This window comes from Oryctolagus cuniculus, chromosome 11, assembly GCF_964237555.1.
Source record: "Oryctolagus cuniculus chromosome 11, mOryCun1.1, whole genome shotgun sequence".
NCBI lineage: Eukaryota > Metazoa > Chordata > Mammalia > Lagomorpha > Leporidae > Oryctolagus > Oryctolagus cuniculus.
Genome location: NC_091442.1, coordinates 21,614,460 through 21,629,774, shown reverse-complemented (window position 1 = coordinate 21,629,774; position 15,315 = coordinate 21,614,460). Strand labels below are relative to the sequence as shown.

At 57.2% G+C, this 15,315-nt stretch overlaps 1 protein-coding gene across 1 annotated transcript in view; it reads right to left on the bottom strand.

The window, feature by feature from the left end:
* Positions 1-1,240: 1,240 nt before the first annotated feature.
* Positions 1,241-15,315, bottom strand: part of MTCL2 (microtubule crosslinking factor 2) — a 64,375-nt gene continuing 50,300 nt past the window's right edge. Inside the window, exons 11-15 of the mRNA XM_051846111.2 lie at positions 14,423-14,674; positions 8,987-9,058; positions 8,587-8,657; positions 5,223-6,588; positions 1,241-3,835 (exon numbers count right to left, since the gene is read on the bottom strand). Of these exons, the coding sequence (XP_051702071.2) occupies positions 3,683-3,835; positions 5,223-6,588; positions 8,587-8,657; positions 8,987-9,058; positions 14,423-14,674 (1,914 nt within the window). The 3' untranslated portion in view covers positions 1,241-3,682. The remainder of the gene's footprint in view (positions 3,836-5,222; positions 6,589-8,586; positions 8,658-8,986; positions 9,059-14,422; positions 14,675-15,315) is intronic.

Below are 15,315 nucleotides of genomic sequence, written 5' to 3'. Positions count from 1 at the left end.
TCTCTGCTGCATTTGAAATTGTTGGGATAATTAAATTAAAAATAAATCACAGTTTGGTGGTTGAGGACCAGGTCCCCTCAGTACCAGCCCAGTGTGACTAGTGCTCTTTTTAAGAACAGTGGCCTATGGGTGGGAGTCTAGTCTAACAGTTAAGGTGTGGGTTAGGATGCCCAGTTCCATATCTGCAAGCCTGGGTTCAATGCCCCCACCCAGCTCCCAGCTCCAGCTTCCCGCTAAGTAATGTGGACCCTGTGGAGCTGCGGTGATGGATCAAGTAATCAAGTTGATGCCACCCAAGAGAGAGACCAGACTGGGTGCCCCCTCGTCTACTGCTGGCATTTGAGTAGTGACCCAGTGGATGGGGGCTCTCTGTCTGCCTCTCAAATAAATACATACATAAATAATGAGCAAATTATGGCCTAATGGTCAAGGTTCTGGAGAAGAGGAGGTGTTTCCTAAATAGTAAAGTGCTCTGGGCAGTGTGCGGAGGGCATTCTTACTGTGGTTGTTAGCAAAGGGGCAGTGTGAGCATGGGGCGCTGATGGGGGCGGGGAAGAACCAGGATACTGCATGGTGATGAAACCATGAACGGAGCATGGGAGTGGCCATGGTGGAGCCCCGCTGGCACCAGAGTGTAAGACGGTCAAGTCTTTGGGCCCTCATCGTTGCTACCTATGAGGCCAGCAAGTAGGAGAGTGTCCCTGGGGAGAACAGAGGGCTGGCCCCATTCTGAGTCCACAGAAAGCAAGACCTGTTGGTGGGGAAAGAACTGGGGGGAGGAGCTGGGGGGAACTGGGTTCTGATGCCCTGCGTATACAGGCCTGCACCCAAGTGTTCTCATCTTCCTGTTAAGTGCAGTCACCGCTGTCCCCAGGAGGGTCTAATTTGGCCCTGGGAAGAAGATGGACTTAAGAAATATGAGGCCACACAGTTTAGGGTCGACCATGCCGGCTGCTCAGCCTTTTCTTCCCAACCAACCATGCGGATCTGAGCCAAGTGCTCTGCGGGGGATTGGGACCCCGGGGTTCCTTGGGACTTTGGTTGAAGACAGAGTGGAGATGGGGGAGGAGGAGGAGGGAGGATGGGGAGGGGGCCCTAGGGAGGAGCAGGAAGGGAGGAAGGAGGAAGGGCAGCGTTCCTTCCCGGGACCTCAGTCCTCCAGGGCAATCCCCGCTGTGGGTCAGGCAGTTTTCTGCTTTGGGAATGTTACTAAGACTTCAAAGGCAGTGGAAGCAACAAACAAATTTAGAAATTACATTCCGAAAGAGTATTACAAACCAACCCCCCACCCCAAAAAAGAAAACACAACCAGTTACCAAGTAAAATGCTAAAAATCAAACCAAACCGATATTTACATGTAACATTGTCATCCCCAAGAAACCCCCCTCCCCTTCCCTCGCCCCTGCCCCGCCCAGAGGCTTCTTCAGGAAGCATGAGGCATGGCCTGGCACGGTGGTGTGCAGGAAGTGGAGACCTGGGCGTGACCGGAGACCAGGATCTGCAGCCTCTGGCACAGACTGGGTACTAGGAGGCTGGAGCTGAGACAACAGAGACGGCAGGTGACCCCACACGAGGACGATGGTAAGGCTGAGTCATCCCAAAGGCTCACACAGATTTCTGCCCAGGGCTGACAGTGGCTCCCTGGACCCCTGCAGCTCTGGGAGGTGGCAGAAGGCCTCTGGCGGCTTGTGGCCCAGTGTGAATCCCCTCACCTGGAGATGACCTTGGAGGGACTCCCCTGACCTTGTGGATGGGAGCAACAGCATCCCAGAGGGGACCTGACCCGTGGCTCCACGGGCTGGCCTGCTCTGCCCCCCAAGTCACTAGGGCACGAGGAAGCAGCTGGTAGGACTGACGGGACCCTGGCACTCTGTCGACAGAGCATGGAAGCAAAGGACTCTGGATAACAGGTGACCCTGAAGAGGTAAGGCTGGGAACTGGCAGGTGGGTGATGGGAGCACAAGGGTCTCGAGTCCCGGTGGCAAGCTAACAGAGCCCCTGGGACTCCCAGCCAGTCCCAGGAGGGCTGTGCGTCTGTGTGTATGCAGGCGGGAGTGCAGCCAAAACGGCGCACTGGCCCCGAGGGGGAGGCCCTCCTCTCCGTGTGGTGATGAGCCATGCCGCAATCCTTCTGAGGGCTCTGGAAGCGCCATGGGCCATGGGCAAGGGCAGGAGAGCCGTGGGAGGCTGTAAGGCTAAGGGGAGAGGCTGGTGAAGAGGCTGGCAGGCTGGTGAGAACCGAGGCGGGCCAGGGCGCTTTCAGATCCGTGTGCAAAGCTGCAGTAAACATTCGTGACGTTCAGTCCTGTTTTCCTGTGAGCTCTCACCTGGGGACCAGGGAGGGTTCTCCATGCTCTTGATGGAGCCTTGCTAATTCATGCTGGACTCACTGTGAAAAAGGAAGTGTGTCGGAGGCAGGGAGGAAAACGAGGCAGGAAATGGAGACTGTCTGGGGACTGGGGCCTCTGCCTTGCCAGGGCCGGCGAGTACCAGGTGTGGCTCACAAGCCATGCTCTAAGGTCAGCGGTGGCGGGGAGCACCAGCAGGGCCCCTCCTAAAGTAACCGGGAGACCACAGCCTGGGCACGCCCCTCCGTCCGAGGAAGCCCTGCATTGTCCCAGCGGCAAGGACATGTGTCTTAACCACCAATAAATTACCTTAGGGACTCTGGGGTAAATTAAATTATTAAAATAAACCACCTTAAATATAAAGAAAAATTCAAATAAACAACTTAACAAGAAATGTTTCCAGGCCCTAGTCGATAGCTGTGGCCCGGGGCATTGGCCTCCTGGAGCCTCCTTGGTCTGACCTGGCCAAGTGGGAGTCTCTCACAGGGAGTATTTGAGCCCTCCACCAGCTGCAGGATGTAAACACGGTGGCAACATGGTGCCCCTTCCAGGGAGCCAGGGACGTGGGCCCCATGGATCAAGGCAGTGGGTGTGTAGGCATTTATCTATGCACCAGGTCTTGAGACGAACTCTACCTACTCTGTCCTCAGGAGGCTCCTGGGAAGACCGGGCCCCTCCAATCACCTTGGCAAGGGAGGCGATTCCAATGGCCACCCGCCCCCGAGCCCTGCCATTCCCACCCCCTCTCCCAGTGTTTGCTGCATCCAGGTACGGGCAGAGAGATCCAGGGCTCCAGGGTTCCAAGCAGGTACTTGGCCTTGGCTCCCGCCCTATCATACCCCCCCAGGGTGCCAGAAACCCAGAGCAGCAGGGTGGGCAGAAGAGGTAATGCTGGCGGTGGGAAGGAGGGGACGGTGATGACGCCCAGCCCAGTCCACGAGAGTGAGCCTACAAGCAAAGCCCGTTCTTCCCTATGGGCCTGTTCCCCAAGGGCACGGCCAGGGGTCTTGCCCTTCCCAAGCTCTTCCAAGAGGTGGGCACGGGTGGAACCAGGGGAGGCTTTCCCTCAGGACTCGGGGGTCGGCTCCCAGCGGCGCGCTCTGTGGATGCTTCCGAAGCCGTTCTGGTCTTTCTCCTACTCGCTGCGTTCTCCAAGGAAGCTGGAGGTCAAGACCACGCTTTACCTTGACGTGACAGCGCTCTCTGGTGGTGGCGCAGCTGCTGTCCCTGCAGGGCTGGGAGATGCTGAGGGCACAGCCCCTTGCCTGGTCTCTGCTGGTTCTTCTGCCATCCGGGGATGGGGGCTGGTTGAGGCGGGGAGCTTGGCTGCTCTGTCACTCGCTCGGAGGGGCTGCCCTCTCCTCCCCGCCCCAGCCAGACTCAGAAGGGTGCAGCCTGCACTTGGAGGGAGAGTGACGGATGGCGGAGCGGGACGGCCGGGCGAAGCAGGAGGCCAGAGATTGCGCGCTGCAGTCACAGACAGCATCCTAGGATGAGGGAGAGCAGACGTTATGGGGAGCCGGGAGGCGCTGGCCACCAGGGGCTGGGCGGCTGGCCAACAAGGAACTGGGGCTCCACAGTGCCCATGGGCCAGTTCTCAGAGGCCACCACCCCTCTCTGGACCAAGTCCTCTTTTATCGTTTTTATCCCACCAGACCAGGATGGGTCATTCATTCTAGCATGTGCTAAATCACACACAGCAGCAAGTGAACAGGGTCCCTGGTCCCGCACCTGAGAGGAAAGTCCCAGCACCCACCCGCCCACCAAAAGGACCTTGTTCCCAGCAGCCCACTTTGCCACCACCAAGCAGGGACACTTTTCTGCCACTTGAATGTCTAGAACCCCTTCTTTTTAATGGCTCTGTAGGATTCTACCGAATGAAAATTATTTATCCAATTCACATTTTCAAAAACTGGTCTGAGATCAGTGACATTTGTTTGATTTATTTCAGTGTTTTTAAAGAGAGAGATCTTCCACCTGCTGGTTCAGTCCCCGAATGGCTTCAACAGCCAGGTCTGGGCCAGACTGAAGCCAGGAGCCAGGAACTCCATCCTGGTCTCCCACATGGATGGCCGGGGACTGAGCACTTGGGTCATCTTCCACTGCCTTCCCAGGTGCATTAGCAAAAAGTTGGATCAGAAGCAGAGCAGCCAGGACTTGAACAAGCACTCCACTGTGGGATGTTTGCATCACAAGCTGTGGCTTAACCTGCTGCACCACAACACTGGACTCTAATCCATTTTTGAAAGACACAGAAAGAGAGAGAGAGAAGTCTCCCAATTGCTGGCTTGCTCCCCAAATGCCTGCTACGGCTGGGGCTGGGGCTAGGCCAGGCTGAAGCCTGGAGCTGAGAACTCAAACCAGGTCTCCTGCATGAGTAGAAGGAATCCAACTACTGGACCAAAAGGCTGCATCCCAGGGTGTGCAATTAGCAGGAAGCTGGACCCAGAGCCAGAGAAATGAACTGAACCCAGGCTCTCAGATATGGGATGCGAGTGACCCAACCTGTAGCCTACCCACCAGGCCAAACACCCACCCCTAAAAGGTTTGCTGAGAAGGCAGCCGGCTGGGTGAGAGCAGAGAAATAAAGCACGAGAGGGCTGCAGAATTCGGGGGTACAGCAGGTGACGGCTCAAGTGCCTGGGCCCCTGTCATCCACATGGGAGACCAGGGTGGAGTCCCTGGCTCCTGGCTTCAGCCTGGCCCAGCCCAGGCTATTGTAGGCATTTGAGAAGTGAACCAGCAGATGGAAGATCTCTCTCTCCTCTCTGCCTTTCAAGTAGATGAAAATAAATTTTAAAAACCAACCAAAAGAACCTGGACTTCGTAAGCAAAACCGCCTCACCGGAAAAAGCGCGGACAGCAGCCACCTACCTCGTTGGGCAGGACCGTGGCGCCATCTCCCTCCCGGGGGCCGCTGTCCTTCCCCAGCTGGGGCAGCGGGGCGGCGGCAGCTCTGTCCTCGCTACTGCCCGACTTGCCCGCCTTCTTGCTGAGGATCCTGGCCACGCCCTCGGGCTGCTGGAAACTGGCCGGGGACAGCGGCTCCGGCTTCCGGGTGCCATCGTCCCCCGCGGAGGCAGCCGCGGCGGTGGGGCTGGGGGCGCGGCCGCACACGTTGCGGAAGAACTCCTGCACGAGGCCGTACTTGGGCTGCTCGGGCCTGGCCCGGCCCTCGGACACGCCCAGCTTCCAGACAGACTCGGTGCTGCCGGAATGCTCCACCACGCTGAAGAGGCTGGACAGCCCGTCGTTGATGTTCCTCAGCACGGGGCTGTCTCGCGTGGTGGTGGAGCGGGCCCAGGCCGAGCCGTTCTGCTTGCCCTGGTGCAGGTTCCACAGGCTGCGGTCCTTGGCGCCGTCCAGCTTGGACACGGAGCGCCGCTGCAGCTTGGGCGAGCCGTACTTGGGCGAGCAGCAGGGCCGCTCGATGCGCGCGTGCACCTTGTCCAGCGAGGACGAGAGCTGCTTGCTGCGCACCGCGGCCAGCGAGGAGCTGCGCGGGGACCAGCTCTTGCTGTGCAGGCTGCTGCCGCGCGGCGGGTCGGTCTGTAGGCCCACGCTGACCGTGCGGGTGGTCTGGGTGCCCACGCTGGCCAGGCCCCCCGTCTGGCTGGATGTGCTCTTCACTTTCCTCTCCAGCGAGCCGGAGCGCATGGCCTGGCGCACGCAGTTGGTGATCTCCTTCATGTCGTCGCTCATGTTACGGGACATCTCGAAGTCGTGCAGGGCCGCGGGGAAGCCCGGCCCGGCCGCAGAGGGGCTGCTGCCGGAGCCCGCGTCCATGCGCTGCCGTGAGAAGTTGCACAGCCACCGGCTGTAGGCGCTCGCGGCCAGCCCGTCTGCCTCGGCCGACTCCTTGGGCTTGGCGGTGGTAAAGAGGAAGCCAGGCTCAATGAGGATCTTGCCCTCCTTGTCGTGGACCACGGGGACGCCCAGGCGCCGGGCTACCGGGGGGCTGTAGTACACCCGGATGCCGGTCTTGTCGGGGGCCGTGTAGCTGCGCTGCATCTGCCTGCCCGCGGGGTCCTGGCAGGCCAGGGGGCCCAGGCGGCTGCAGTCCAGGGGCGAGAGCCCGGACTTCTCCTTGGCACCTTTCTCCTGCTCCCCGGGCTCGGTGCTCACAAAGCCAAAGGCAGGGCTGGCGGGCAGCTTCTTGCCCCGGGCATCACCGCCGGCCAGGTAGGGGGAGCAGTCCAGCAGACTTTCAAACTCAGACATGGAAGAAACGGATTTGGTCCTGAGGAGGGCGGAGGAGGAGGAAAGGTGGTGTGAGTGGCAGCGTAAGGCCAGGTATAGAAGTCCACAGGTGTAGGAATTAATGACACATTTAGTGTGGGCAGTTGGTGCAGTGGCTAAGCTACTGCTTGGGATGCCCACATCCATACCGGAGTGCTTCCCGCCAACGTGCACCCTGGGAGGCAGAGCTGATGGCTCAAGTACTCCGGTCCTTGTCTCCTGCATGGGAGATCTGAATTGAGTTCTGGGGCTCCTGGCTTCAGCCTGACCCAGCCCTGGCTATTGCAGGCATTTGCAAAGTGAACCAGTGAATGGAAGATCCCTGTTTCTCTGCCTTTCAAGCAAATAAAACAAAATAATTAGAATAAACCAACTAAACATAAGTTTATTTTGATTCCCCTAAAAAGTTGAAATCCATGAATACAAGAGGTCTTCAAAGAGTTCATGGAAAATGCATATTATGAAAAAAAAAAAAAAACTGTGCATGGGTTTTGAGATTTTTCTGGACCAAAATAAAATCTTTTTCAAATACTTTTTTGAAAGGCAGACTGCCAGGGGTGAGGGTGAGGCTGAAAGAGAGAGAGAGAAAGAGAGCTCTTCCATCCAGTAATTCACTCTCCATACGCCTGCGACATCTGGGCTGGGCCAGGTCAAGGTCAGGAGCCTGGAACTCCACCCTGGCCTGGTCTCCCACATCAGGGGCAGAAACCAAGTACTTGAGCCATCATCTGCTGCCTTCCCAGTCATATTAGCAGGAAGCTGCATGGGAAGTGGAGGAGCCAGGACTTGAACCGGGCACTCCACATAGGATGTGGGCATCCCAGGTGGCAGCTTGACCCCTTGTACCAGCACACCTGCCCCAGGAAACTCATCCTGTAATTCTGTTTCCACACAGACTCTGTGAAGTGCTCCTGTACATGAGCACAGTGCCGATGGACCTGCCCGGGCCAGGCACGGCAGCAGGGCACAGACAGGGAATCCAGCTCACCTCTTGTGGACGACACTGCTGGTGCCCTGCCCACATCCTCCCTGCACTCCCGTCTGCTCGCTCTGACCACCTGCTTCCCTCTACCTGAGGCATTTGTGCAGCCGGGGGATCACACCTGTCTTCCAGATAGAGAAAGCTACACACTGCGTGTGGTTTGTGCCCCTGAACACAGCCTTGAACGCACAGCAGTCGAGGGTTTGGGAGTGGGGGGGGGGGGCACTCGGGGCTGCACGCGCCACCAGCCTGGCAGAGTTCCTCCGTGACAGTGAGCTCGGCGGCCCCGGGACAACCTGGGGTGGAGATGCCTTTTCTTGACAGCGTTCCCTTCCCCGCTTCACCTCCAGGTGCACCCCGGATCCTCCTGCACTGGAATCCTCGTCTCAAGTTTTGCTTCTAGGGGAGTCCAAAGTTAAGAAGCCACCCCGTGCCCAGCACAGCCTCAGCAGGTGCATCTCCGGAAGCACTGGAAGTGCCAGGCGTGTGGGAGCACGGGGCCCACGTGTCAGGAGACTCCGGTAGCTCCGGGAGGCCGCTCGTCATGCCGGACACACAGACCCGGGCATCAGGCCAAGCCGCAGAGCCGGACCCAGCAGCAGAGCGATTCCTTCTCTGCTGGTTCCGGTCTGTTCCCCTCACTCCCCTCACAGGTTTCCTAATGCTGCAGACTCAGTCCCTGGAGACTCGGAGGCCCCAGGCCACAGCACAGGGCTGGGCTCAAAGACAAGCACCCCAGGGAGGCGTGCAGGACGGGACTCGCCCAGCTCGAGAGGCAGCACGAAGAATTCCAGGGGAGCCAATCAGTTCCTCTCGCACTGGGGGAAGAAAGCTGGGACCTGGGTTTTCCCTGCCTAGCATCTAGCAAGTCCTCCACCATGCTGGACGGCCCGTGGCCAGGCTGCCCAGCTCCTGAGGGGCTCAGGTGCTCTCTCTCCCAGCAGATGGAGGTGGACACACGGGTGGGGGGGTGACAAGGTGGAGGGAGGGGGGCAAGCGGGGGCAGGACTGCAGCACCTCTTTAAGCCGGTTCCCCCGAGCTCCGCTTCCGACACCGCCTCCTTGTGGTGGATCTTCTCACTGCGCGCCTGTCAAGGAGGGTAGACAGGAAGGGTCAGCGCTGGCCACCAGGGTGCCAAGGAGGGAAGGGGACGGGAGGCCAGGCTTGGGGCTGCCCCCGGACCTCCCAGCCCCAAGTGTCCTCATCTGTGTAGCAGGTACGATGACATCAGCAGTGACCGGGAGTGCCACTGGCTACAGCAGAGAGACCCCAGGGCTGAAGGGCCACCATGTGAGGGTGTGACCTGGGGGGCCTGCCCCCCGCCCGGTTAGCCAGCTCCTGTGCCATCCCCCACGAGCTGGACTCTGCAGTCCAGCCAGGGCCCAAGACAGCCCCGGCGGCAGGGACTCCACTCACCTCCTTCCAGCTGTTGTCCTGCTTCTCCAGGTCCGAGTGCTTCAGGGCCCAGGGGTCGGCAGCCTTCTGCAGCTGGGCGGGGACCAAGAGGGCAGGTGAGTGGCAGGCACCGCTGGTGAGCCCGGCCCCACTCAGGGCAGGGTCCTACCAGGCTCTGCCACTCAGAGAACCTACACCATGGACCAGGAGCCATCGTCTCAGTGGGCAGCACTGAGCCACCCCCGGGGTGGGGGAGGCGACTGGGAAAATGGAAATGAGATGACCGTCCTGCGAGCCTCCCGACTGTGTCACTGCATCCAAGGCAGTGTCCAGTCACGCTGCAGTGCGTGGAACGGCCAAGATGGCCACACAGCAGCTCTCTCACATCAGAGTGGCGAGAAGTCCCAGGGACGCCCAGCCCTGCTCCTCTGTGGTGGCCATCGCTAGAGGACCCCACACTCCTTCCCTCCGAGCCACGAGGCTCCCTCTAGCTCTCTGGCTCGCCACCCTCTTGAAGCCCCACAGCCTCTAGGGGGCACACGATGGAACCCACTTGCAGGCACACGATGGTGAATTGAATCCACACAGCAACCGCATGAAGTAGGTGTAACTGTGCTTATTCCCATTTCCCAGAAGAGGATCCAGACAGGAGGCGAGGAACCTGCCCACGGCCGGGCAGCTGCATGAGCCAAGACAGTGTGGCAGATCCTGTGGCTCAGTGCGCCCCCACCCTGCACCCCAGTCTGAGCCATCTGTCACTGCAACCTTCTCTGGGCAGTGGGGACGCGTCACTGACAGACAAAAGGCCAGGTCAAGTGGGGGGCGAGTTCCTGTTTATACTCCCAAGCTTACCAGGGGAGCAGGCTGAGGGTGGAATTTGCCAGAAAGCTGCCCTTTGCTTGGCTTCTTCTCCTTGCCTGTCCTAGCTTCCCCCATCCCGTAACAAATCACTTGCACCCCAGCTATGCAGCCCAGTGTGGCTCTCCCAGGGCCGCGCCCACGGGAGCACTCCAAGTGCCACGTGCCAGAAAATGCTGTTCTGAAAGAACTGCGAAGTTTGGCCTAGGATCGTTTCAGACTGATTGGTTTGTCTGTCTGAAAGGCAGAAACGGAGAGAGACAGAGAGATTCCTCTCCTATCCTGTGGTTCACTCCCAAAATGACTGCAACAGCCCAGGCTGGGTCAGGCGGAAGCTAAGGGCCAATAACTCAATCTAGGGGCTGGCACTGTGGCGCAGTGGGTTAAAGCCCCAGCCTGCAGCACCGGCATCCCATATGGGCACCGGTTCTAGTTCTGGCTGCTCCTCTCCTGATCCAGCTCTCTGCTACGGCCTGGGAAAACAGTAGAAGATGACCCAAGTCCTTGGGCCCCTGCACCTGCATGGGAGACCTGGAAGAAGCTCCTGGCTCCTGGGTTGTATCAGCTCAGCTCTGGCAGTTTGCAGTCATGTGAGAAGTGAACCAGCGGAATGGAAGACCTCTCTCTCTCTGGCTCTACTTCTCTCTGTAACTGTTTCAAAGAAATAATTCTAAAAAAAAAAAAAAAAAAAAAAAACCTCAATCCAGCTCTCCCATATGGGTGACAGAGACCCTTAGACTTGAGCTATCACCTGCTGCCCCCCCAAGTGTGCATTAGCAGGAAGCTGAAATTGGAAGCGGAGCTGAGACTCAAACCTAGGAACTCTGATATGAGTCCCAAGCAGCATTTTAACTGCTGCACCAAATGCGTCTTTTATGGATAGGAATTTAGTCTAAGGCGCAAAGGGATCTGCTTTCTACCTGGTCCAGGGAGTGTTCAGGGCCCCTCTATCATGAGGCACAGGCCCCTGGTGCGCGTGACCTTCAGGGCCACTCCGGCCTGTGGGGCAGTGGGCAGGGCTTGGGAGTTCTGGCCTTGTCCCTCACTCGCTTTACGACCCTGAGCAAGTCAGTTTGCCTTGGTCTCCTCATCTGAAAATGATATTTAGTGACCGTGACCGGGCGAGACTGCCAGAGACCTTCACCTGCATCAGAAACAGAGAGAAGCACAGCACGTTACGCTGGGGGCTGGTGGACACGTCTAAAACACAGCAAAACAGGCCCTTCTCCTCCTCGTGCTGGTGGGAAAGCAACTGGTCAAGGCCGTGCAGGAGGGGCCGGCGCTGTGGCGTAGTGGGTTAAGCCGCTGCTTGCATCCCATGTGGGCGCTGGCTGGAATCCCGGCTGCTCCACTTCCAATCCAGCTCCCTGCTAATAGCCTGGGAAAGCAGCGGAAGATGACCCAGGCCCCTTCACCCACATGGGAGACCTGGAGGAAGCTCCTGGCTACTGACTTTGGCCTGGCCCAGCCCTGGCTGTTGTTGCCATTTGGGGAATGAATCAGTAGATGGAAGACCTCTCTTTCTCTCTCTCTCCCTCTCTTCTTCCCTCCCTCTCTCTTTAACTCTGTTTTTCAAATAAATAAATAAATCTGAGGGAAAAAAGCAGCCTTGCAGGAGAGCCGGCTTGACAGCCTCCATCAGCTATGAATGCATGCGATGCATCTGCCCTTGAACTTGGCCACTTCACTTCCGGGAATCCATCCTACCAATGATGTATTCCTATGTGTGCAGGAAAAAATGTGCACCACGATGTCCACTGAGGCACTGCTTTTAACAGCAAGAAACTGGAAACGATTGTGTCAGTGTGGAGGAATAAATTCTGGTTTCTCTAATCTAGGAGTGCCAAGCACAGCGCACTGACCGAGGCCTCTGCACTCTGCTGTGAACAGCTCTCCATGGAACAGGCAATGAGTGAATAATGCAGACATTATAATTCCATCAATGATACAAAGTAGACAAAAAAATCCCTCCAGGGATATAAATTTAAATAGCAAGGCGGGGCCGTCACTGTGGTGCATTGGGTTAAAGCCCTGGCCTGAAGCTCTGGCATCCCATATGGGCGCCAGTTCTAGTCTGGGCTGCTCCTCTTCTGATCCAGCTCCCTGCTATGGCCTGGGATATCAGTAGAAAATGGCTCAACTCCTTGGGCCCCTGCACCTGTGTGGGAGACCTGGAGGAAGCTCCTGGCTCCTGGCTTCAGATCGGTGTAGCTCGGGCTGTTGCAGCCATCTGGGGAGTGAACCAGTAGATGAAGACCTCTCTCTCTGTCTCTACCTCTCTCTGTAACTGTCTTTCAAATAAATAAAATAAATCTTAAAAAAATTAGCAAGGGGCCAGCACTGTGCCACCTGTGGTGCCAGCATCCCACGTCAGAGCCGGTCGCAGTCCCAGCTACTCTGCTGCTGACCCAGCTCCCTGCTGATGAGCCTGAGAAAGCACCAGATGACGACTCACGTCCTAGGGCCCCTGCTTCCCGGGTGGGAGACCCGGGTGGCATTTCAGGCTCCTGGCTTTAGCCTGGCTCAGCTTCAGACTTTGTGGCCATTTGAATAGTGAACAAGTGATGGAAGATCTCTGTCTGTCCCTTTCTGTCACTCTATCAAACAAATAAGTAAATCTTTACAAAAATTAGATTTACATACCAAAAAAAGGGAGTTAGGCATCCAGCCTGGCAGTCAAGAGACCAGTTATGCTTGCATTGCATATCCGATTGTCTGAGTCTGACTCCCAGCCCCCTCCCAATTCCAGCTTCTGACCAGCGCAGATCCTGGGAGGCGGCACTTAAGTGCTCGGGCTCCTGATAACTCAGGGGAAATCTGGACTGAGTTCCCACCTCCTGGCTCTGATCCCAGGCCGGGCTCAAGCCTTGGAGGGCATCTCCCTGTCTTTGGAATAAATAAGTCAATACATATATATAAAATACATATAAATATAAATATATAAAATACATATAAAATGTATGCTTTTGTAATACAAGTATCCGGGTCTTATATAAGACGAAATGTTGACTCATGTAATTAGAATAAAAGGTAAAAGAAAGAGGGGATGACATTGTGGTATAGTGGGTAAAGCCTCTGCCTGCAGTGTCAGCATCCCACCCATATGGACACTGGTTCGTGTCCAGGCTGCTCCTCTTCCAATCCAGCTCCCTGCTAATGGCCTGGGAAAAGCAGCAGAAGATGGCCCAGTGTCTGGGCTCCTGCTACCCACATGGGAGATCTGGATGAAGCTCCTGGCTTCAGCCTGGCTCAGTGCTGGCCATTGTGGCCATCTAGGGAGTTAACCAGCAGATCAAAGATCTCTCTATGTCTCTCCCTCTCTCTGTAACTCTTTCAAATAAATCTTAAAAAAATAAAAAATAAAATAAAAATAAAAGGGAAAGAGAGGAAAAAGTAAGGGCAGGTGTTTGGCGTAGCAGGTTGTCACTGCTTGGGATACCTGCATCCCATATCAGAGTGCCTGGTTCAAGTATCAGCTACTCTGCTTCTGATCCAGCTTCTTGCTAACGTGCATCTTGGGGGGAAGGGGGCTTTCCTATCCCCTGTACACCAGGACTCCAGTTTTCTCCCAGGAACCACTCTTGGGTCCTCCCTCTTTGTTCCTGGATTTTGATAGGCTCCAGGAATAGGCACATGACTCACACTTGACCAATCAGAGCCCTTATGGAAAAAGGCTCTGTTTCACAGCAGCTGCTAACTGTGAGGTGTGAGCTTGAGGGGCCAGTCCTGCAGCACAGTGGGTTAAGTGCCATCTGCACTGCCAGCCTCCCATATGGATTCCAGTTGAGTCCTGGCTGCTCCACTTTTGATCCAGCTCCCTGCTAATTTGCCTGGGAAAGTGGTGGAAGATGGTTCAAATCCTGCACCCACATCAGAGACCTGGACGAAGCTCCTGGCTTTGGTCTGGCCCTGCCTTGGCCATTGCAGTCATTTGGGGTGTGAACCAGCAGATGGAAGATCTCTCTGTCTCTCGCTCCAATTCTGACTTACAAGTAAATAAATCTAAAAAAAAAAATGATATGAGCTTGAAAGTAACAGTGGCCATATTTGGGGGTAGCTTGCGTAAGAGAAAGGCTAACATAGACAAGCAGCTCTGAGCAATGGAGGCAGAGAGAAAGGCCTAGACCCTCCTGCATTCTCTAAATACCCCCAATTTTGCTGGACCTGAAAGCAGGACCTCTTTGTGCACCTGGTCCAGCTGGACTGACAGAGAGCCTCCTTCTGGACTTTCCTATAGTGACTCTCCTCTGCAGTTCAAACCAGTGTGGGGGTCGGCGCTGTGGTGTAGCAGGTAAAGCTGCCACCTGGGTGCTGGCATCCCACATGGGCGCCAGTTCGAGACCCGGCTGCTCCACTTCTGATCTAGCTCTCTGCTATGGCCTGGGAGAGCAGTAGAGGATGGCCCGAGTCTTGGGGCCCCTACACCCATGTGGGGAACCCAGAGGAAGCTCCTGGCTTCGGATGGGCACAGCTCCGGCCGTTGTGGCCATCTTGGGGAGTGAACCAGTGAATGGAAGACCTCTCTCTCTCTCTCTCTCTGCAACTGGCTTTCAAATAAGTAAATACATGAAGCCCGGCGTGGGCAGGGCCCGGCCGCACCTGACTTAGGCGGTTCTGCAGCTCCTTCACCTGCTGTTCCACCTGCTGCTTCTCGCCCTGCAGCCGCTCCACCAGCTGCAGCTTCTCCTGGCTCCAGTTCCGCTCGCTGATCTGCAGCTGCCGCGTGAGCTCCATGACGGCGCTGTAGGACTCGGCCAGGAGGTGCTGCTGCTCCTCGCGCTCCCTCTGCAGCGCTGCCTTCCAGTCGGGCCCTGGCCGCTCCCCAGCCCCCTTCCCCGCCTTCAGCTCCATCTGCGGGAAGCAGCAGACCGCAGCTGGCACAGGCGGCCCCTCCCCGGCCTCCTGCCCCTCCCGGACCCAGCAGAGGGGTAAGAGGAGAAAGGTCTCCTGGGACGCCCCCTCACCCAGGAAGCCTGCACTCATCTCCCCACTCAGAACGAACCCCTGCTCTCAGCAAGGGTTCCGGCGCTTCCTACAGGCCCAGCTCTGCACTGTGTGCTTTGCAGGCCCCAGCTCTGGATCCTCATGGAAACTCGGCAAGGAGACAGCTGCCGTCTGCTTCCTACAGAGCACCAGGAGCTCTGGTGGGCTTCCGTCCCAGAGCTGAGCAGCAGGATGGGCTCTGGTTCACAGGGAACAAGCTCCATCTAGGACCTCACCTTGTCCCCCACAAGCCCTGCTTGGGGACATCCCAGCCACCATATGAGTCACTCCAGCACGGTGGCCCTGTGGGCTCCAGCTCTCAGGCTGGCAAGAGGCAAAGGTGCCCCCGCCCCAGCTCAGCAGCCCAACCTGCAGGCTGTGGGCCACATGGTAATCCCTTGGGGCTGGTCAGGTTCCTAGCAGGAGAAGCACCTGCAGGGGTGGGGGATGGGGACAGTGGGAGCAGTGGACACTGGGATGTGCACACAGAGGGACTGCGGACAGTGGGA